The sequence below is a fragment of the Dendrobates tinctorius genome, unplaced genomic scaffold (genome assembly GCF_039654945.1).
Source record: "Dendrobates tinctorius isolate UK_male_01 unplaced genomic scaffold, ASM3965494v1 ptg000561l, whole genome shotgun sequence".
NCBI lineage: Eukaryota > Metazoa > Chordata > Amphibia > Anura > Dendrobatidae > Dendrobates > Dendrobates tinctorius.
In genome coordinates this window covers 476671-498542 of record NW_027362219.1, presented here as the reverse complement: position 1 = coordinate 498542, position 21872 = coordinate 476671, and the positions used below count along the sequence as shown (strand labels likewise).

At 44.4% G+C, this 21872-nt stretch overlaps 1 protein-coding gene across 4 annotated transcripts in view; it reads right to left on the bottom strand.

Annotated features, from left to right (window-relative positions):
* SLC39A5 (solute carrier family 39 member 5) overlaps positions 1-21872 on the bottom strand; it is a 171966-nt gene that overhangs the window by 41756 nt on the left and 108338 nt on the right. For all 4 annotated transcript variants that reach the window (XM_073565155.1, XM_073565154.1, XM_073565153.1 and 1 more), the window contains exon 5: positions 773-953. In XM_073565155.1, coding sequence (XP_073421256.1) covers positions 773-953 — 181 coding nt within the window. The remainder of the gene's footprint in view (positions 1-772; positions 954-21872) is intronic.

The window sequence follows — 21872 nt, the reverse complement described above, 5'->3', positions numbered from 1 at the left end:
ATACCGCACACAGTCATGGGTCTAATGGCCATCATGTGTGATACCGCACACAGTCATGGGTCTAATGGCCATCATGTGTGATACCGCACACAGTCATGGGTCTAATGGCCATCATGGGTGATACCGCACACAGTCATGCATCTAATGGCCATCATGTGTGATACCGCACAGTCATGGGTCTAATGGCCATCATGTGCAAAACCCAACAGAGCCATGTATCTAATCCCATCCTGTGTGATACACTCCGCTGAGCCCTGTATCTAATCTCATCATGTGATACACTCCATGTAGCTAATCCCAGCACGTAATATAGTCAGCATATCTAACCCTATCCATATTATAGATTTCTATTAGTATTGCAATTTTCAGATTGACCAGTGGGGCTATTCTTTAGGCTTATACTTCATGTTCTTTTCAAGGAGTGTTGTTACAATCGCAGTCTTTTCAACAGTCTCATTATCCTCACAGGCACAGCTGATAACTCAGGATCCACCCTTGACAGTAGGTGAAGTCACCCTGCTCCCTTCACTGTGGCCTTTGCACAGGCTCATTAGAAGCGTCCGTTCAAAACTAGGGTCACTGTCAGTCCATTATTGCTAAAGTCCTGAGGATTTTCTGAAAGAACAGAAAGTCTAGGTATAAAATAGCCCTAGTGGCAAATGTGAGAAGTTGGAATGGTATTTTTAAATGCGGATTATGATATATTATGTTAATAAATATGGAACCAGTGATACCTGTCAGCAGTTACACAGTAAAGTCATTGTACACAAACCTTTCAGTATTGACTGCTGGGGGTCTGTGGATTCAGGGGACAGGTGGTCACTGTGATGAATGCACACACGACTGTCAATCTGGTAGAGCAGAGCGGGGCACAGTAACGTGAACTGCTGAGGTGTGATCTCCGAGACCCAGCCAAGCCCAAAGTTCAGGAGTAACTGTGTTACATTGAGACACTGCAGGGTGGAAACAAGGCAAGGGATTAGGGGTGACAGCAGAAAAAACCCTCTTTTCTCCATACAGTTCCTGGTGTACTGAAGATAGAGATGGATTTGCTTCCATCAAATTGGGTCTACAGTAGATTTGGGAAGGGAATGTGTCATTAACAAAATAAAATATTGTGTGATTATTTTTATTTGAATTTTTTTGTTACGTTTCCATATTACTATCTACATATTTAAAAAAAAATCCTCAAATTTCAGCTATTTCACAGCTGCCATTAGACTCATTATTTCTAGGCTCTGGAAGTCAGGCTCCTTTCCTACATGAGATCCTTGGGCAGAGGAACTGCATATGATTATACGAATTTAAGATCTGATCAGCTTGAGAAGGCTACAAATTCTGATCTGGTGCCCCCTTAGTCTTTATTGTCATGGAAGGTCCACTTGGGCAATACTCCAGTCCATGTCCGAATCTAATCCTCCTGTCCATGCCTAAGGATTAGTCGGATACGAACAGGAGTGTTACCTAAATGGACCTTCCATGCCACTAAAAAACACGGTCAGCTCTTCTTAAACTTTGGAAAGGGGACTCCACCAGTCTCTAACGATTGATGTGGCCTTCTGGTCTTGGGGGATTTTGAAGAGCATGATCTCTGGCTTGACAAATAAAAATAAAAAGTTTGGTTCAACCCAAAGTAAAACAAATTAAATTTTTCCATTTTCACTCAAACCACTATGCTTAACATTATGACTCATTACTCTAGCGTATAAGTCGGACGAGTGCAATCTGATGGTTGTTTTCTTTATCAGATTGCACTCTAACCAATGTTATTCAATGAGGCAGAGCAGATCTGTGTATTTTTTCTCCGCTGTATTCAGCATGAGAAAATTGCTACAGGTTGTGATTTCACTCTGAAGTCAGATGGGTGCAAGAAACAAAAAAAATGCTTGCCATATGGACCGTCAGCATGGCATCCGATTTTTACAGATACATTACACTTCTGTAGCATAGGAAACTGTAAATGGTTCTGTAAATGATTAATAGCTGCTGAGTAAAAAAAACAGATTGTATACAAACACCACACGGATGACGAGAGAAAAAAGTCGTCCCAGTGTCCTGGATGAGCGTGGGACCGATGATTTGTACGCTAATGTGTCCCAGGCCTAAGGCCTCGTTCACACATCACAATTTTGCATCAGTGCTTCTCTGCCAATGCCAGGAGTGGAACTTGGAGAAAAACTATAACTGAAAGATTGATACCTGTTCAGTGTTTTGGAGACACTCCTGGTTTTAGCATGCAGGGCCGGTTTTAGGCAAAGTGGGGCCCCAGGCAAAAGTATAAAATCTGGCCCCAAATGCTAACATATTGCACATCACACAGAAGCATTTCTGTTGTAGTTACATGCGCTGAGTTCAGGCCACTAAGCGAGCGTGATCGACAATATTGAAGTCGTTCGACACTTGTTTCCCGGCCTCTTTCCACCGGCTGATGAATAATGTTGGACCAGAACGATCACTAATAGATCAATCTGTCCCCATACAGTATCATGTTATTAGCAGCACATCTACAGTTTACACCGGGCGTTGTGCTGCTTAGAACAATGATTTCTGTTCCGGCATAAAAAATCCAATCACTAGATGAATATGCAGCATTTTGCTTGTTTAGTATAATACACCCCATAGTCCTACATATATATTATAATGTGCACCACAGTCTTCCATATTGTAAAATGCACACCCCATAGTACTCCATATAATATAATATGCCCCATAGTCTTCCATATAGTATAATACACTCCCAATAGTCCTCCATATAGTATAATACACTCCCCATAGTCCTCCATATAGTATGATACACTCCCTATAGACCTCCATATATTAAAATACACTCCTTAGTCCTCCATATAATATAATACACTACTCATAGCCATCCATATGTTAAAATACACTCAGTCCTCCACATAGTATAATACACTCCTCATAGTGCTCCATTTAGTATAATACACCGCCATAGTCATCCATGTAGTACAATTCACTTCCCATAGCATAATGCACCCCATAGTTCTTCATATAGTATAATGTATTCCCCATAGTCCTCGATACAGTATAATACAGCTACCCCACATAATATAATGTAGCCCCCTCAGCGTATAATGCAGCCCTGCCACACAATGTAATGTAATCCCCACAGAATATACTGCAGCCCCCCTCATATATTATGCAGCCCCTCGATAGAATATACGGTAGCCTCCTCATAGGGTATAATGCAGCCCCTCCATAGAATATAATGTAGCCCCCTCAGAGTATGATGCAATCACCCTTCATAGAATATAATATAATACAGCCCCCCATAGAATATAATGTATACCCCCAAAGAATATAATGCTGCCCACCTCCCCATAGAGTATAACGTAGCCCCCCAAAGCTTTATTAAATCCAATACAAAAATACACAGACAAATTTAAAAAAAGAGAGGTATATCCAATATAACACCACAGGTGACATATGCGATATGATGCTAAACAAAGATTAGTGTATTAGTACTTAAAAAAATTGCTGAGAGTATAAAAAAAAAAAAAAAAAAAAATTTATATTAAATATATATATATATATATATATATATATATATATATATATACATACACACATATACACACACACACACACACACACACACTTGCATCATATACATAAGTCAATGCATATCATAGTCCAGGCTGGAGAGAAAAAAAAAAGATTGGTCTGCAGAACATGAACCCTCGTCACAGAAGTAAGTAATGCACTGGTTTGCAGGGCCAGTCTGATGTCCAACTGGCTATTAAATTCATCAAAATTGCAGGACTAAAATAAAGAGGCTAACAGGGCTGCAGATATAATCATAAAGACGATATGCAAATAAGTATAGACAGAGAGCGCACCATGCATAGGTTAACTAATTGAATGCTCAGTGATTAGAAGTAAAACCATAAAGTGTTTGCATAGCGCTGCTCCCATTCCCTATACACCCAACCAGAGCCATGAGAAATAGATGAAGCATATGACCTGAGTGGCGTTGTAGATCCCCGACGCGCGTTTCGCGTGAGCTTCGTCCTGGGGGGGTATAATTTAGTTTAGAAACCTAGGCGTCCTTGGGGTACAGAGGATCTAAACACAAGAAAGGGCGATCACCAATAAAAGACAAAAGGTAATTGTTCATTCAAGATCTCACCAGAGGATGGGGGAGGAGGAGGGGAACGTCTGGCAGTGACCCCGACGCACGTTTCGCGGCGCTGAACAGCCCCTTTATCAAGGTTTACCTTTACTGTTTTGAGCTGTGCTCAGGGAATGCTTTTGGAACGATTTGAGCCACATTGCTATTAACCTTTTGTGGAGTGGCATCATACTTTTGGGCTCTCACTTTTTATGCATTATGTCTGGAACATGTATATGAGGATAATATTTCCATCTTGGGTTGATGAGGTGTCTGTCGAGTGTGCGTTCATCTGCTTGACATTGGCACTTTAATATGACTTTGTGCACTTTTCATATGTTATTTAAAAATAAAAATTATTGATTTTTTGTAATCATCATTTGGCTCCTCTTTTTCTCTGGTTTTGTACAGATTTTAGACACGGCTATATTCTGATGTAAAGATGGAATAAAAGCTAGTCTAATGTAACTTGCAGGACACCTGACATGAAAATTGTTACATCTGCAACAAAACTTGCAAAAAAGCAAGCACTGACCGTGCTGGGTTATGTAAAAGTTCACAAAACGTTTTGAGTTTAGAGTGGTTTACATTCCCCACCTAAATCAGGCCTCATTCACACTGCATTTTTTGAATCCATTTATTTTTTTCGTGGTATGTTTTTGTAAAACAAAAACGTTTTAGAAACGTTTTGGAAAATGTCTTGTTAAAATTGCGGGCAAAATGCAATCAGTTGTGAGGTTTACAGATGGAAACAGTTGATTTAAAATGTCACAAAAGTGCAGCACTCTGTACAGTACTTTTGTGACATGTGAATTGATGACGGACAGGAATTCATGAACCACAAGGACAAACTGGCAAAATATCCAAACACAAAATTCTGGGGGCAAAACAGGGTACACACATTCGGGAGCAAACTACCGGGGGTGAACTGCTGGGGGCGAAACATCCAGGGGTGAAAAATCCAGGGACGAACTGCTGGGGCAAAAAATCCGGGGGTGAAGAATCCGGGGGCGAACTGCTGGGGGCGAAACATCCAGGGGCGAAAAATCCGGGGGGGGGCGAAACATCTGGGGGGGGGGCTAAAAATCCGGGGGGCGAAATGTGCGGAGGCGAATCCTACTGGGGGCGAAATGGTAGGGGAGAAATGTACCTGGGGACGAACTGCTGGGGGCAAATCTTCCTAAAACCCCTTAAACGGAGCCTGTCAGTTTGGATAACAGTATTAACCTGCACATGACTTGTTAATGTACATGTTAATAGTGTTAAAAACACAGCGTACAGTAGAAAATATATTTTATTTCTCCCTGAAACCTCCAGATTTCAGTGATACATATGTGCCGGCACAGCTTCAATCACTGCACATAGCCCCGAGAGCAGCGGTGGCAAGTGTTATCTGGCACTATATTCATCATTGCAGAGCTAGCCATCTATCAAAGTTCATTTTATTCCAGGTGCTGCAATTTCAGAACAGCAGCTGGGCATCTTCCTAATGCTAGTAACCTGCAGATTAAGCCCATGTCTGCAGGTTATTAGCGTTATATGACCTGACAAGTTAAGTAACAGGAAGTTAAAATCTAAAAATTCCTCAGTGGCTAATGTGAAAATTGCAAGATTTCTACTTTTTTTTTTTTTTAATACGGATTGTGATATGGAAAAAAAAAAATTGCAAAAAATATTTTAAAAAAATACATTCAACGCAAAACCTTAAGTATATTAAAAGGGGAGGAGAAGTTTGCCGATTCTTCCAGTCAGATAACGGGAAGAAAAGGATTGGGCAGTTTGAGTTTAAACCCCGATTCTTCTGTTGTCGGGAAAGAAGCCACTTTGACGACTTTCTACTCTTTCTGCCAAATACACAAATCCTCAGCGGAGGTCAAACGTTCACACTTTTGGGGGAATATGGCAAGATATCTGTTAGACAAGCGGGCATTTTTACCGACAACTATCTAATATTTGTGGGTGCCATTATATTGGATGATGCCCAGTGTGGTATTTTCTGTTGGCATAAAGTGCCTAATTATAGGTACAATTCAGCACCACTCAGATTGATGTCATATAGTGATTAAATGACACTATACAGTGCCGTCACCAACATACACTGAAGAGACGTGGAACCAGATTTCGGTCGATATATGCTTGAATCTGTTCAAGAGCATGCCCAGAAGGATTCAGGCAGTGTTAAAGAAAAAGGTGGATTCACAAAATAATAAAAATTTAAATTTAGATTTTTAGGAGCAAAACAGAAACAGTGCAGTGACATGACAAGAATCTGCATAACTAATCATATGTTAAATAGTTGCAAGTCAGATTTAAGAATGAGATATAGCCAAGGTGATTGTCTATAAAATGACCGGAGTCTCACGTTCAAAGCAGTATTGGATGGTGAGATATGGAGCCTGAAAGTCAAAAGTTCAAAACATTGTTACCCTTTTGCTCGTCAGTGTATATTGCAAAAAACAAACAAAAAAAAAAAAACTACATTGATGTGATCACAAATCAAATATCACTTCAGGTTGGGACAATTAAATTGACTTAAACAGTGGAGGAAATAAGTATTTGATCCCTTGCCGATTTTGTAATTTGCCCACTGACAAAGACATGAACAGTCTATAATTTTAAGGGTAGGTTAATTTTAACATTGAGAGAGAGAGAGAGAGAACGTAAAAAATAAAATCCAGAAACTCACATTGTATAAATTATATAAATGTATTTGCATTTTGCAGCGAGAAATAAGTATTTGATCCCTCTTGCAAACAAGACTTAATACTTAGTGGCAAAACCCTTGCTGGCAAGCACAGCAGTCAGACACTTTTTGTAGTTGATGAGGTTTGCACACATGTCAGGAGGAATTTTGGTCCACTCCTCTTTGCAGATCATTAGTGATGAGCGAGTATACTCGTTGCTCAGGTTTTCCCGAGCATGCTCGAGTGTCCTCCGAGTACAACTGTGTTACCAAGGTTTTGTCCTGTGGACAATTTTGAGTGTGCTTGATAGATTTTTAAAAAATATATAAAGTGCTCTCAGTGAGAGAAACAAAATAAGAATCTTGTGAGTATGATACCTTTTAATGGCTAACAAATAATAGTGAATGTTGTTACAAAGCAAGCTTTCGGGACTGCTTACGTCCCTTCATCAGGCTGATACCAGCACCAGCACAGCTGCCCCTGCCCCAGCACAGCTGCCCCAGGACAACCAACCTGCCCCAGCACAGAGCCGCCACCGCACGAGCCTGGACCACTGAATGACCCCTGTGACTACTTCTCCACCTGTGCCGAATCCCTTCCCAGGTAAGCTGAATTCGGACTGTAAGACGGACCCCCATTTGACACATTATTATTTTTTTCCCTATTTTCCTACTGAAAATTGGGGTGCGTCTTATGGTCCGGTGCATCTTATAGTCCGAACAATACGGTAGACTATAAACTCATGTTTCTTAAAAACCTTACGTGATACAGACTTTTGGAGCACATATTCGTGTTCAGCATATCAAAATCTATATAAGATACAATAAAATTTTCTCAGGGGACAAGAACTTCCCTGAAATTTGTTGCGCAGCGGTATTTTGGTGTACTTGGAGATTTAGTTTTCGTCGCCTCAGCTGCATGATTTGCGGCTGCTGGACAGCCTGAATACATGTGGGAATCCCCTAACAAACAGGCATTCCTCACATGTATTCAGGCTGTCCAGCAGCCACAAATAATGCAGTTGCATAGTCAAACAAACAATCTCTGAGCACGCCAAAATACTCGGGGGACACCCAAGCATGCTCAGGAACACCCGAGCAACGAGTATACTCGCTCATCACTACAGATCATCTCTAAATCATTAAGACTTTGAGGCTGCCGCTTGTTACCTCGGAGCTTCAACTCCCTCCATAAAGTTTTTGTGGGATTAAGGTCTGGAAACTGGCTAGGCCATGCCATCACCCTATTGTTGTTCTTTTTGAGCCAGTCCTTTGTTGCCGTTTTTGGCAATTGTCTTGCTGGAAGACCCAGCCACGGCCCATTTTTAATGTCCTGGTGGAGGGAAGGAGGTTGTTACTCAGGATTTTACAGTACATGGCTCCATCCATTCTCCCATTGATGTGGTGAAGTAGTCCTGTGTCCTTAGCAGAGAAACACACCCAAAACAAAATGTTTCCACCTCCATTCTTGACAGTGGGGACAGTATTTTTTAGGTCATAGGTAACATTTCTCTTCCTCAAAACACGGCAAGTTGAGTTAATGCCAAAGAGCTCAGTTTTTGCCTCTTCTGACCACAGCACCTTCTCCCAATCAGTCACAGAATCATCCAGGAGTTCATTGGCAAACTTCAGACGGGCCTGCACATGTGCCTTCTTGAGCAGGGGGACCTCGTGGGCACTGCAGGATTTTAAACCTTTACGGCATAATGTATTACCAATGGTTTTCTTGGTGACTGTGGAGCGCCCGCCAGACCAGCGGGGTACTCGGTACGTTTCTACCGGGGCAGTGTCACAGCGGCGGTGACCCGCTCCGTGGCCCTGGGCGTCCAATAAAAGGGGTATATTTACAGGGGATGAAAGATAAAGAGATTTTGTGGTAAAAGTTCGTGACACCACCTGTGGTATCCGGTCAGAGGCGACCAGCGCTGCAATGCAGATCCTCTGGGACTGTGTGATGCAGCAGAGTTGAAGCAGCTCTCCACAGGCAGAGCTGTTGTCCCAGGGAAGGTGATATATGTTGAGGGATGGTAGTGATGTAGTGTGGAGCAAGGGCTGTAGCAGTGTTGAGTGGGTGACGCAGGAAGAAGGCAGAAGACACAGCTGAATACAGTTCCAAAGCTTTACTCACAGTTCTGGTGCACACAGATGCCCGCTTGGCACTACATCCTCCGGGTGAGGGATCCAACCAACTTCCAGATAGATAGAGAACACCTTTTCCAGAACTCCCTGTCACTATGTGCCTTCCCTGGCCGTCTCACAGTGCTGATTTCTACTTTCCTTCCCTTCTAGCACCTTACAGTCAGTGTCACAGGCCAGCTGCCGTGGATCCTGTCAGATAACGGACCAAAACGTTTCCTTGACCCTATCTGGCTGCCTTTCCGGAGAAGATAACTGTGGTAGTTGGCTGTGACCTCTAAGCTGCCACAGCTGTCGGCTTACTAGCTGTCCTGTTGTCCACTCCACTAGGCTAGGGGCCGAACCTTTCTGCGACCTGGATTTTACTTATTTCTTACTGCAAAATGCAGATACATTTATATAATTTATACAATGATTTTTCTGGATTTTATTTTTGATATTCTCTCTCTCTCAATGTTAAAATTAACCTACCCTTAAAATTATAGACTGTTCATGTCTTTGTCAGTGGGCAAACTTACAAAATCAGCAAGGGATCAAATACTTGTTTCCCTACAGTATGAATATTATGCTTACATTGGAGGCTATGTGCACACGTCCGGAATTCCCGCAGCAATTCCGCAACTCCCTGCGGCGGGAAATACATAGTGTTTGACAAGTGTGACCAACTTTTTACTATTGAGGCTGCCTATGCAGAATCAGTAGTAAAAAGATATAATGTTAAAAATAATTTAAAAACAAATAAAAAAAAACCCATGATATTCTCACCTTCTGGCGTCCCCTCTACTTCATCAAAGGGCATTGTCGCAAGGCATCGCTGGGAACGGGACTTGCCGGGAGCATCGCTGAGGCCTGGGGACGCCGGAAGGTGAGAATATCACGATTTTTTTTTTTTTTTTTTTTTAAACAGGGATATGGTGCCCAGAGCCTGGAGGAGAATCTCCTCTACTCCAGACCCTGGGTACCATCCCCACATTTTCCGCTTACTTTGCGCATGGTGGCCATAGCCACATGCGGAAAGTAAGCGGAACAATGCATTCCTATGTGTGCGGAATTTCCGCGATTCCGTAAAAAGAATGAGCATGCTGCATATTTTTCCGCGATGTGATTCCACCGAGGAAAAATACGCAGCATTAGCACAGCATGTGCGGAATGCCATTGAATTCAATGGGTTGCTTATTTTATGTATTTTTGCGGCGGAAAAAGCGCGGCAAAAACGCATAAAATACACAGGAATTCCGGACGTGTGCATATAGCCTGAACCCGAGACTTGATGCCCATACTAATCCAGCAGGACAACACTAACCAATGCTACTAGCTTATCAGGTGTTCAGGCTCATAGGGTAACAACATCAGAAGCACTGCCTTCAAACAAACAGGTCTATAAAGTCATAAACTCATTCATTAAAGCTCAAAGTTCTTCAAGGCATATATTTGTAGCAATGGAAAGCACACACACAAATCACTGAGTTTAAAGAGAACCTGCCACCTATTTCATGCTACCAAAACTGCAGGCAACATGAATCACAGTCTGGCAGCACAATTAAAGTCAGATATGTCATCAAATCACTTATTGAAATGAAACCCCACTGCATTTCAGAGAGGACATTAGTCTGAAAAGCCAGCTGGGGACCTTAGCGAGAAATCTGACTAGCCTAATGTCGCTCCGCTGCCCCATTGTAATGTCCAGGGAGGAGGGGGCGAAGTTTCGGCCACGACGCACAAAAAAAGTTACATGTAACTTTTTTGGTGCGTTGCGGCCGCCAAAACACGACGCATCCGTCACATGATGGATGCGACGTGTGGCCATACGTCGCAATGCGTCGCTAATGCAAGTCTATGGAGAAAAAACGCATCCTACAGGCAACTTTGCAGGATGCGTTTTTGCTCCAAAACGACGCATTGCAACGTACGTCACACGACGCTAGTGTGAAAGTAGCCTAAGGCTATGGTCCCTGGCTGGATCTTTAAAGTATACTTTCTTTGAAATGCTGAGCTGTTTCAGAGAAAAAATATACCTAGTTACAACTAGAAAGGCAGGCTCTGATTTGTGCCACCTGCTGTTTGGGCAGCATGACCCAGGTGATTTTTAAAAAAGTTGTCTCAAGTTCATAAATGGATAAAGTTGCAAAGTGCTTGTAAAAACATGTAACTTTGCAATTTACCCCTTATTAAAAATAATCATTGTTCTCAAAAATAAAAGGATTTTTTTTTTTTAATTTCATGGTGTACAGCACATTGCCTTACCAGCCACCCTGCATTCCCATCCTGGCTGCTTACATAGTCAAGGAATTCGCAGGCAGGTTCTACGCTTTACAGCATTGCCCTGTTCAGAAATGACCGTACAAATAAGCGAGGCGTGTGTTTATATGTAAAATCATCCTTAAAACCCATCCTTCGTGATAATATATATGAATCTAATGAAAATGTAGAGTCCCTGTGGGTAGAGATAAGGGGAGGGGGGAAAAATAATAAATTACTGATAGGGGTTTGGTATAAATCTCCAAAAATAATGGAAGCTACAGAGAATATCCTCATAAAGCAAATAGATGAAGCAGCGACTAAAGGAGAAGTCATTATTATGGGGGACTTCAACTACCCTGAAATACATTGGGGAACCGAAACCTGCAGTTCCAGCAAAGGTGACAGGTTTCTGACAACGATGAGAGACAATTACCTTTCACAACTGGTTGAGGACCCAACAAGATGGGGGGCACTGCTAGACATAATATTAACCAACAGGCCAGACCGCATATCAAATGTAAGGGTTGAGGGTCACTTTGGTAACAGTGATCACAAATTAATAAGTTTTCATGTATCCTTTAATAAGATGTGTAGTAGAGGGGTTACAAGGACACTAAACTTCAGGAAGGCAAATTTCCAATGGATGAGAGATGATCTTGGTGTAATTAACTGGGACGATATCCTGAGACATAAAAATACACAAAGAAAATGGGAGACGTTTATTAGCATCCTGAATAGGACCTGTGCACAATATATACTGTATGGGAATAAACATGCGAGAAATAGGAGGAAACCACTATGGCTAAATAGAGCTGTAAGGGGCGCAATAAGAGATAAAAATAAAGCATTTAGAGAATTAAAGCAAGTAGGTAGTGATGAGGCATTAAATAAATACAGAAGATTAAATAAATTCTGTAAAAAGCAAATCAAGACAGCAAAGATTGAGACAGAGAGACTCATTGCCAGAGAAAGTAAAAATAATCCCAAAATATTCTTTAACTACATAAATAGTAAGAAACTAAAAAATGATAGTGTTGGTCCCCTTAAAAATAGTCTGGGTGAAATGGTGGATGAGGATGAGGAAAAAGCCAATATGCTAAATGACTTTTTTCAACAGTATTTACACAAGAAAATCCCATGACAGATAACATGATCAGGGATAAAAAGTATTAAGTTACGTACCGGTAACTGTATTTTTCGGAAGCCCATGACAGCACCACGAGAGAGGGGATCCGCCCTATAGGAACAGGAAACCTACAGATACAAAAGGGCGGCACCTCTCCCACGCATCAGTTGGATTACAGAGCTTGAGAGGCTACCATGGTTAGTACACAACATATGATATATACAACCTATCTACCCTATTTAACCGAATTATATCATACCCTCTCCCACATATGGTGATTCTATGAACAATCTTCTAAAGGAGTGCACCCCTATACGTGAACAAGGGAGGGAACTAAGGGTGCTGTCATGGGCTTCCGAAAAATACCGTTACCGGTACGTAACTTAATACTTTATTCGGACTCCCATGACAGCACCACGAGAGAATTACAGAGATGTAAACTACCTTAGGGAGGGACTACAGCCTGCAGCACCCTTAGCCCGAAGGTGAGGTCTGAGGAGGCACCCATGTCTAACCGATAGTGGTTAAAAAAGGTGGAAGGAGATGACCAGGTGGCCGCCTTACATATTTGATCAATTGATACTCCAGATCTCTCCGCCCAGGATGACGCCATGGCCCGAGTGGAATGTGCCCTCAGATTCTGTGGAGCCGGACCGCCACCTGCTGTGTAGGCAAGAGAGATAGCCTCCCTAATCCACCTTGCTAATGTGCGTTTTGATACTCTGTATCCTTTCCTGGAACCTTGGAAGGATAGGAATAATGCGTTCTCCTTCTTCCAAGGATCCGTGGCTGCTAGATATGTCAGTAAGCATCTTCTAATATCTAACGTCTGGAGTTTCTGCTCTTTAGGGTTGGTTGGGTTAGGGAGGAAGGAAGGCAGAACTATCTCCTGTGTCCTGTGGAATTGTGTTGCTACCTTGGGAAGGTATGCTGGATCTGGCCTTAGGATCACTCTATCCTATATGAACTCTGTGTAAGGAGGCAATCTGGAGAGTGCCTGTATGTCGCTCACCCTACGTGCGGATGTTATTGCTACCAGGAATGCTGTTTTAAGGGATATAATCTTTAGTGAGGCGGAATCTAAAGGTTCAAACAGACTTTCTGTCATGGCTGTAAGGACTAAGTTTAAGTCCCACGGTACGCATCTATCTTTGTGTATAGGTCTCGATCTGGCCGCTGCTCTGATGAACCTTGCTACCCAATAATCTTTTGCAATATCAGCTGCAAACAGGGCCCCTAAGGCTGAAACTTGTACTTTTAGCGTGCTTGTGGAGAGACCCAATTCGAAACCTTTCTGGAGAAATTCCAGAATATGTTTCGTGGGAATTCCATCTCTGATGTCAAAGCGAAAGGTGGACAGGAAGCGTTTCCAGGTCCTAGCATAGATATTAGTGGTGGTTAATTTTCTGCTTCTTAGGAGGGTGTCAATTAAGTTCTTGGAGAACCCTCTATTTTTTAATAGTGACCTTTCAAATACCACGCCGTCAAATGAAGTCCCGCTACTTGTGGGTGGCTGACTGGCCCCTGGTGGAGGAGATCCGGAAGGTTCGGCAGTACCCAGGGATCGCCTACCGACATGGTCCTCAACCATGCGAACCAGGTCCTCCTGGGCCAAAAGGGGGCAATCAGTATGACTCTTGCCTGATCCTCTCTGATCTTCCTGACTACCAGAGGAAGAAGATTCAATGGTGGAAAGGCGTATGCCAGAGAAAAATCCTATCTTATCAGTAGGGCATCCACCGCCAGGGGATTTTCCCTGGGGTTCAGAGAGCAGAACAATCTTTCTTTTCTGTTTTTTCTGGTGGCAAAGAGGTCTACCTCTGGCTGGCCCCATCTGCGGACAATCTGGCGGTAAATATTTTTGTTCAGAGCCCATTCTCCTTGTCTTAGAGCCTTGCGGCTTAAAAAGTCTGCTCTTACATTGTCCTTTCCGCTGATGTGGAGCGCGGTCAAAGATAGACAATTTCTCTCTGCTATCTGGAGGAGCCGTTCTGTTATCTGCATCAGAGCGCTGGAGCGGGTTCCACCTTGGTGGTTGACATATGCTACCGCTACCTGGTTGTCCGAGTGTATCCTCACATGATGGCCCTGCAGGTAGATAATGAGTTTCTTGACTGCCCGCTCTATCGCCAATAGTTCTCTCTGGTTGGATGAGATTTCAGAATTAGAATCCCACTGGCCCTGTACCACTATGTCCCCCATATGGGCTCCCCACCCGAAGGAACTTGCGTCTGTGGTTATAATACGGGTTATCTGTGTTATCCAGGGCACCCCTGACGCTAGGTTCTCGCTCTCAAGCCACCATCTCAGTGATGCAACAGTAGAGGGGCTTAGACACATCCGACCCTGTAAGGAGCCTCCAAGGGCCCTGCTATTAATCAAGACGTCGTTTTGAAGGGTTCTGGTATGGAACTGTGCCCACCTTACTGCTGGGATGCATGAAGTTAGAGAACCTAACAGGGACATGGCCTGTCTGAGGGTCATAGATGGATTATCCATTGCCCGAAGAACCTGCTCCTGTATTTTATCTAGTGGTAGCAGGCACCGCTGAGTGTCTGAATTTAGTATCAACCCTAAAAATTTCTGTATTTTTAAGGGCTGGAGTCGGGATTTCTCGTAGTTTAAAATCCATCCCAGGTTTTCTAACCTGGATTTAGCTTTTTCTATCTGGGATTTACAATGACCCACTGATTTTCCTACAATCAAGAAATCGTCTAAATATGGAATGATTAAGACGTCCACCTCCCGTAAGTGAGCCATAACCTCGGCCACTAACTTTGTAAAAACCCTGGGTGCTGCTGAGAGACCAAAGGGAAGGGCTCTATACTGAAAATGACGTACTGTGCCCTCTACTGAAACTGCCACCCTCAGGAACTGCTGGAAGTCTGTATGGATAGGTACATGATAGTACGCGTCTTTCAAATCTATGACTGCCATAAAACAACATTTTTATTGTTGTATTAATGGACTCCATTTTGAATTTATGATTAATCAAAAACTCGTTAAGGGAACGAAGGTTTATAATCTTTCTGAATGTGTTATCAGGTTTCTGGATTAGAAACAGGGGAGAGTAAAACCCTCTTCCTCTTTCAGCCTCTGGGACCTCTACCAGAACATTTTTCTGACATAGGCTCAAGACTTCCGCTTCTAAACCCGCTTGTTCGAGATGAGAAGATCTTAAGGGGGTCAGTTTAAAGGTGTCCCGCGGGATCTGGGAGAATTCCAACCTAAGCCCGGTGGATATTACCTTGCGCGCCCAGTCACTATTCGTAATCTGTGACCATGCCAGGAAGAAGGATGACAGTCTACCCCCTACGGGAACCGCTAGTCATTGATTTGGTTTCTTTTGATCTCTCGACGAGCGTGTAAACATATAGCCCGTACCTCGTCTCCTTCTGTCTTCCCATCTGGGTCGATCTCTAACAGGCGAAGAGTTGCGCCTTCTCCCCTGGCCAAATCTCCTTCTACTAAATGGGCGACGGTAGGACGCTGATGAAAGCTATGGGAACCTTTTCTTGTCATCCCCCGCCTTTTCAAGCAGCTCGTCTAAGACAGTTCCAAACAAGTATTCGCCCTCACATGGAATCGCACAGAGCTTTGCTCTGGACTGGATGTCTCCCTGCCAGCACTTTAGCCACAGGGCTCTGCGAGCTGCGTTAGAGAGACCTGCTGCTCTGGCGGCCATTCTCACCGCATCCGCTGAGGCATCTGCTAGGAAGGCTGCTCCCTCTTGGATGGTCGGTAGGGCCCCAAGAATTGTCTGTCTTGATGTACCCTGTTTTAGTTGTGACTCCAACTGGTCCAACCAGACCATCATGGACCTGGCCGTGCACGTTGAAGCCACTGCTGGTCTTAAGGACCCGGCCGCCATCTCCCAGGTGTTTTTCAGGAAAGTATCAGCTTTCCTGTCTAAGGGATCTTTAAGGGATCCCATGTCCTCAAAGGGGAGCGAGGATTTTTTTGATGCCTTCGCAATGGCCGCGTCTAACTTGGGGGCTCTGTCCCAAGAACTTACTGCCGGATCGTCGAAGGGGTATCTCCTTTTGAGGGCTGGTGGTAGCGACCCTCTTTTGTCCGGTCTTTTCCACTCTCTGTGGATCAGATCCTGTATCTTTTGGTTTAACGGAAAGACTCTCCGCTTTCTCTGTTCCAGCCCACCGAACATGACATCCTGCATGGATAAATGGGGCTTAGGCTCCTCTACCTCCATTGTCCCTCTGACTGCTTTGACCAGCTTGTCTACCCGGTCAAGAGGCAGACAAAATCGCCCCGAGTCCTCTTCTCCTGAGGAGGACGAGGGAGATGAAGCCTGGGAGTCTCTGCTTTTTCTCCACTCTGTCGAGGAATCAGACTCCGCCGGGACCTCGCCCCTTAGACTTTGCGGCTGAGACAAGGACTTTAGGGTTTCCCTCATTTCTACCCTGACAATGTCTCTCAAACTCGCCGCTACTGCAGGCGACTCTTCTGCCACCGTCTGCTGAATACAGGGAGGGCACAATCTTTTGAGGCACGCGTCCGGTAATGGGCATGCACAGAGTGCGCATTCCCTATGCTTATTTTTGTCGCTTTTTTTCCCTAGAAAAAGAAAAAACACAGAAGGGGGGTCCCGTCACTGAGTGAACTTTCACGAAGATCACTTACCAGTGCCACAATCAAGTACCGGAGAACGAGGGGGATTTCTTTCAGCCGATGCTCCTGTCTGCCTGGAGGAGCTCTTACGAGTGGACTGGTCACTTCGTCCCGCATTACTGTCACGGGACCCTTTCTTTTTCTGTTTGACCTGCCGAAGGTCATCCAGGGGCGGCAGTGATGTTTGCCGCTGCTGCCCTTGCTTCTGCCGCTGCTGCTGCTGCTCTCGATCGCTTTCCATTACCACTGCTGCTGCTGCACACTGCTGCATGTAGTAATGTGGCCAAGGCAAGGAACCCTGCCCGGGTCCCGCCTAAATACCCCCTCCTCCGGTCAGCAGTATCCATGCCGCGCCCCTCCCCCCCCTTAACGGCGGAGCTCCCTACCCCAGCTGGCGCCCGAACTCGCGCCATCGGTGTTTCCGATGGGCGCCGCCATCTTGGAATCGCCGCGCATGCGCAGTGGCGCGCTGACCCGGAAGCGCCTCCTCTGCCCGCCCCCTGACGTCACCGCTACCCCGGAAACGCCGGAAGCCCCGCGGGACGCCTGGGAGCTCCGGAGCAGCGCCCGGTCGCAGCCCCCTGCACAACGCTGCCAACCCATGTGCGCCGCCGGAGCCGGGAATCCCCGGGGGGGTATACTTACCGGCAGCGGCTAAATTCCTGGAGACGGACATCCTCCGGACGCCGCTCCCTGCTGTCCACGCCACCGCCGTGACACCCATCCTGGGCCACCGTGGCGTCCTCCAGGAATCCGAACCAGGCCGAGGTAGGAGACCCCCTCGCTACCGGAGTCGGCTGGCCGGCCTGGGATCCAAATCTTCTGTAGGATCCCGTCCCCTCAGGAACAGGAAACCAACTGATGCGTGGGAGAGGTGCCGCCCTTTTGTATCTGTAGGTTTCCTGTTCCTATAGGGCGGATCCCCTCTCTCGTGGTGCTGTCATGGGAGTCCGAATAAATTCTCCATTAAATGTCACCTGCTTAACCCAGCAGGAAGTACGGCGGCGTCTACAAATCACTAAAATTGACAAATCCCCGGGCCCGGATGGGATACACCCACGAGTACTGCAGGAATTAAGCACAGTCATAGATAGACCACTATTTTTAATCTTTAAAGATTCCATAATAACAGGGTCTGTACCACAGGACTGGCGTATAGCAAATGTGGTGCCAATATTCAAAAAGGGGACAAATACTGAACATGGAAATTATAGGCCAGTAAGTTTAACCTCAACTGTGGGTAAAATCCTGGAGGGTTTTCTAAGAGATACTATACTGGAGTATCTGGAGAAGAATAACCTTATGACCCAATATCAACATGGGTTTACAAGAGACCATTCCTGTCAGACTAATCTGATAAGCTTTTATGAAGAGGTAAGTTCCGGACTGGACCAAGGGAATGCAGTGGACGTGGTGTACATGGACTTTTCAAAAGCTTTTGATACGGTGCCACACAAAAGGTTGATACATAAAATGAGAACAATGGGGATAGGGGAAAATATGTGTAGGTGGGTTAAGAGCTGGCTCAGGGATAGGAAACAAAGGGTGGTTATTAATGGAGCACACTCAGACTGGGTCACGGTTAGCAGTGGGGTACCACAGGGGTCAGTTTTGAGCCCGCTTCTTTTTAACATATTTATTAATGACCTTGTAGGGGGCATAGAGAGTAGAATTTCAATATTTGCAGATGACACTAAACTCTGCAGGGTAATTAAAACAGAGGAGGACAATTTTATATTACAGGAGGATTTATGTAAACTAGAAGCTTGGGCTGATAAATGGAAAATGAGCTTTAATGGGGATAAATGTAAGGTCATGCACTTGGGTAGAACGAACAAGTTGTATAATTATGTGCTTAATTGTAAAACACTGGGCAAAACAGTCACTGAAAAAGACCTGGGTGTATGGGTGGACGACAAACTCACATTTAGTGGCCAGAGTCAAGTAGCTGCTGCAAAGGCAAATAAAATAATGGGATGCATTAAAAGAGGCATAGATGCTCATGAGGAGAACATAATTTTACCTCTATATAAGTCACTAGTGCGACCACACTTAGAATACTGTGTACAGTTCTGGCCTCCGGTGTATAAGAAAGACATAGCTGAACTGGAGCGGGTGCAGAGAAGAGCGACCAAGGTTATTAGGGAACTAGGGGGTCTGCAATACCAAGACAGGTTATTACACTTGGGGTTATTTAGTTTGGAGAATCGAAGGCTTAGGGGTGATCTTATTACAATGTATAAATATATGTGGGGACAATACAAAGACCTTTCTAATGATCTTTTTACTCTTAGACCTGTGACGGGGACAAGGGGGCATCCTCTACGTCTGGAGGAAAGAAGGTTTAAGCATACTCACAGACGCGGATTCTTTACTGTAAGAGCAGTGAGACTATGGAACTCTCTGCCATATGATGTTGTAATGAGTGATTCACTACAAAAATTTAAGAAGGGACTGGATGCCTTTCTTGAAAAGTATAATATTACAGGGTATATACACTAGTCTCCTTAATATTGCGTTGATCCAGGGAGCTAGTCTGATTGCCGTATGTGGAGTCGGGAAGGAATTTTTTTCCCCAATGTGAAGCTTACTGTTGCCACATGGGTTTTTTTTGCCTTCCTCTGGATCAACATGTTAGGGCAAGTTAGGATAGGATATGGGTTGAACTAGATGGACTCAAAGTCTCCCTTCAACCTTAATAACTATGTTACTATGTTACTATGTTACTCTGAAGCCGATCGCTGGATCCTACCACCCTTAATTCCCCTGCACTTCTCCCATGCTGTAGAGGCAAAGCTACTTTTAACAGCAGACCATGAGAGAACACAGTTAAGACCAGCAACATGACCATGCTGCTGGTTCGATCCGTCAAGTAGTGGGTCGGGAGTGCTCTTCAAGATTCATCTTGAGACAACCCCTTCAGTAAAATGTGAACATTTTCCCAACCAGTGATTTTCATAGTTATATGGCTGAGCTATGGTAAATCCTTCATAGCAGTTACATATGTTTACAGAATTGATATAGAAATATGGATATTCTTTGCATGATCCAGCATGTATGCACAGCACACGTATAGTAGGATTTTTATAACTAATGAGTTTCTTGGGAAGGGAATGTGCCCCTAGACATATCCATTCACTTAAACAAGCAGACTGAAAGTGTGAACTTCACTTAAACAAGCATTCCATCAAACTTTGTATCCTCTAAATATATTGCAGTCATCCTATTATATAGTACTGTGTACTTACAATTGCTCATTTTACCTTTCTACCCAGTTCATTATTCTCTTTTCCATTAGGTCTATGACATCACGTGACTAAAAACAGACTTGGCTGGAATCCTTCTCTAATCTCTATGTAATTGAAACTGCAAGGAAAAAAGCGCAATAGGGTCTTATCTGAGAAAACCAAGATTTCAAACAATAAGTTATACTCACCGTATATAGGAGAGTAACAGGCATAAAGAAACACGGTCAGCTTGCTGCACATCCAAATGACCACGCTGTGGCCATAAATCTTCAGATTCACTAGTAGGATTTTTTATGGATTAAAACGTGCGCTGCCAGACCATCACTCCTCACAAGTTGTGTGCTTAATATATTTATTTCCCAATGCGTTTCGAGGTCATAAAAACCTCTTCCTCAGGGGATGACATGTCATTTCCTGAGGAAGAGGTTTTTATGACCTCGAAACGCGTTGGGAAATAAATATATTATTAAGCACACAACTTGTGAGGAGTGATGGTCTGGCAGCGCACGTTTTAATCCATAAAAAATCCTACTAGTGAATCTAATCTCTATGTAGAAATAGGAAGTCTCTTTTCCCAGCATGAGTCATCACTGCAAAAGTTCCTGGCAGGGGGACTCATGTAGGGAAAAGAGAATTCCTGTTTCTACAGAGAGCTTAGAAGAATTCAGCAAGTCCGTTTTTATATGTGATGTCATCAACATAATGGATAAGAGAAGAATTAGCTGGGTAGAAGGGCAAAATGAGCATTTGTATGTACACAGTGCTATATAATATGATGGCTGCAATGTATCAAGAGAATAAAAACTTTGATGGGAGGAGGGATCATGGGTATCAATGGAAAGGACATCAAGCAAAATTCCAATTTTTAATATATGTTTTTAAGTCAAAGCTTGTGTCTGGGGCCTTTAGCAGGCAGAAGGGCCCAGTGCCTGTGGGACGCCCTCGCTGGCTTCACCCAGGGCTGTGGGGTACTCGGCACCGGGCCGGTGTCAGGGGGTTTGTCACAGCAGCGATGACCCGGTCCGTGGCCCTGGGGCCCAATATTAATGGCGGTGATGTTTGTAATGTAGTTTATAAGGAAAGTTAGTGACGCCACCTGTGGTGCTTGGCAAGTAAGATGCTAGCCAACGCTGCGTGCAGATCCTCTGGGGCTGATGGTGTGTCGCAGCTTAGATGGTGTAGCTCCCCACAGGTGAAGCTATAACCCCAGGGCAGTGCATAGGTGGTTGGCACGGGGATGTAGCAGTGCCGACAGAGTAGGAAGCAGACACGACACAGTGGGGTGCAATTTCTGTACCTTTACTTGATAACTGCAGTCCAGGGTCCTGATTACAGATGGTATTGGAGCAGACTAGCCTGGAAGCAACTCAGGGATACTCTCTCACAGATGGGCTGTGCAGTCTCCTTCCTAGCGCTTGTGGAGTGTGAAGCACTCCAGTACTCAGTTACTCTGAAGTTCCTCCTGTCAGATGTTCCTAGAACTCCACTTGCACGGCAGACAGCTGTAGCCTCTCTCTCTCTGGGACTCCTCTCTCCCTCTCTCTGAATCCCCGGCTCTCTATCCGTTTTGCTGTTGTGCCACAAGTCTTGGATGGGAGTAGGGCATTTACAGCCTCCTACTCCTCTGGTATCTGTGGCAGGACTGTTAGTATCCGTACCACTGTGGAGACCAGACTCCAG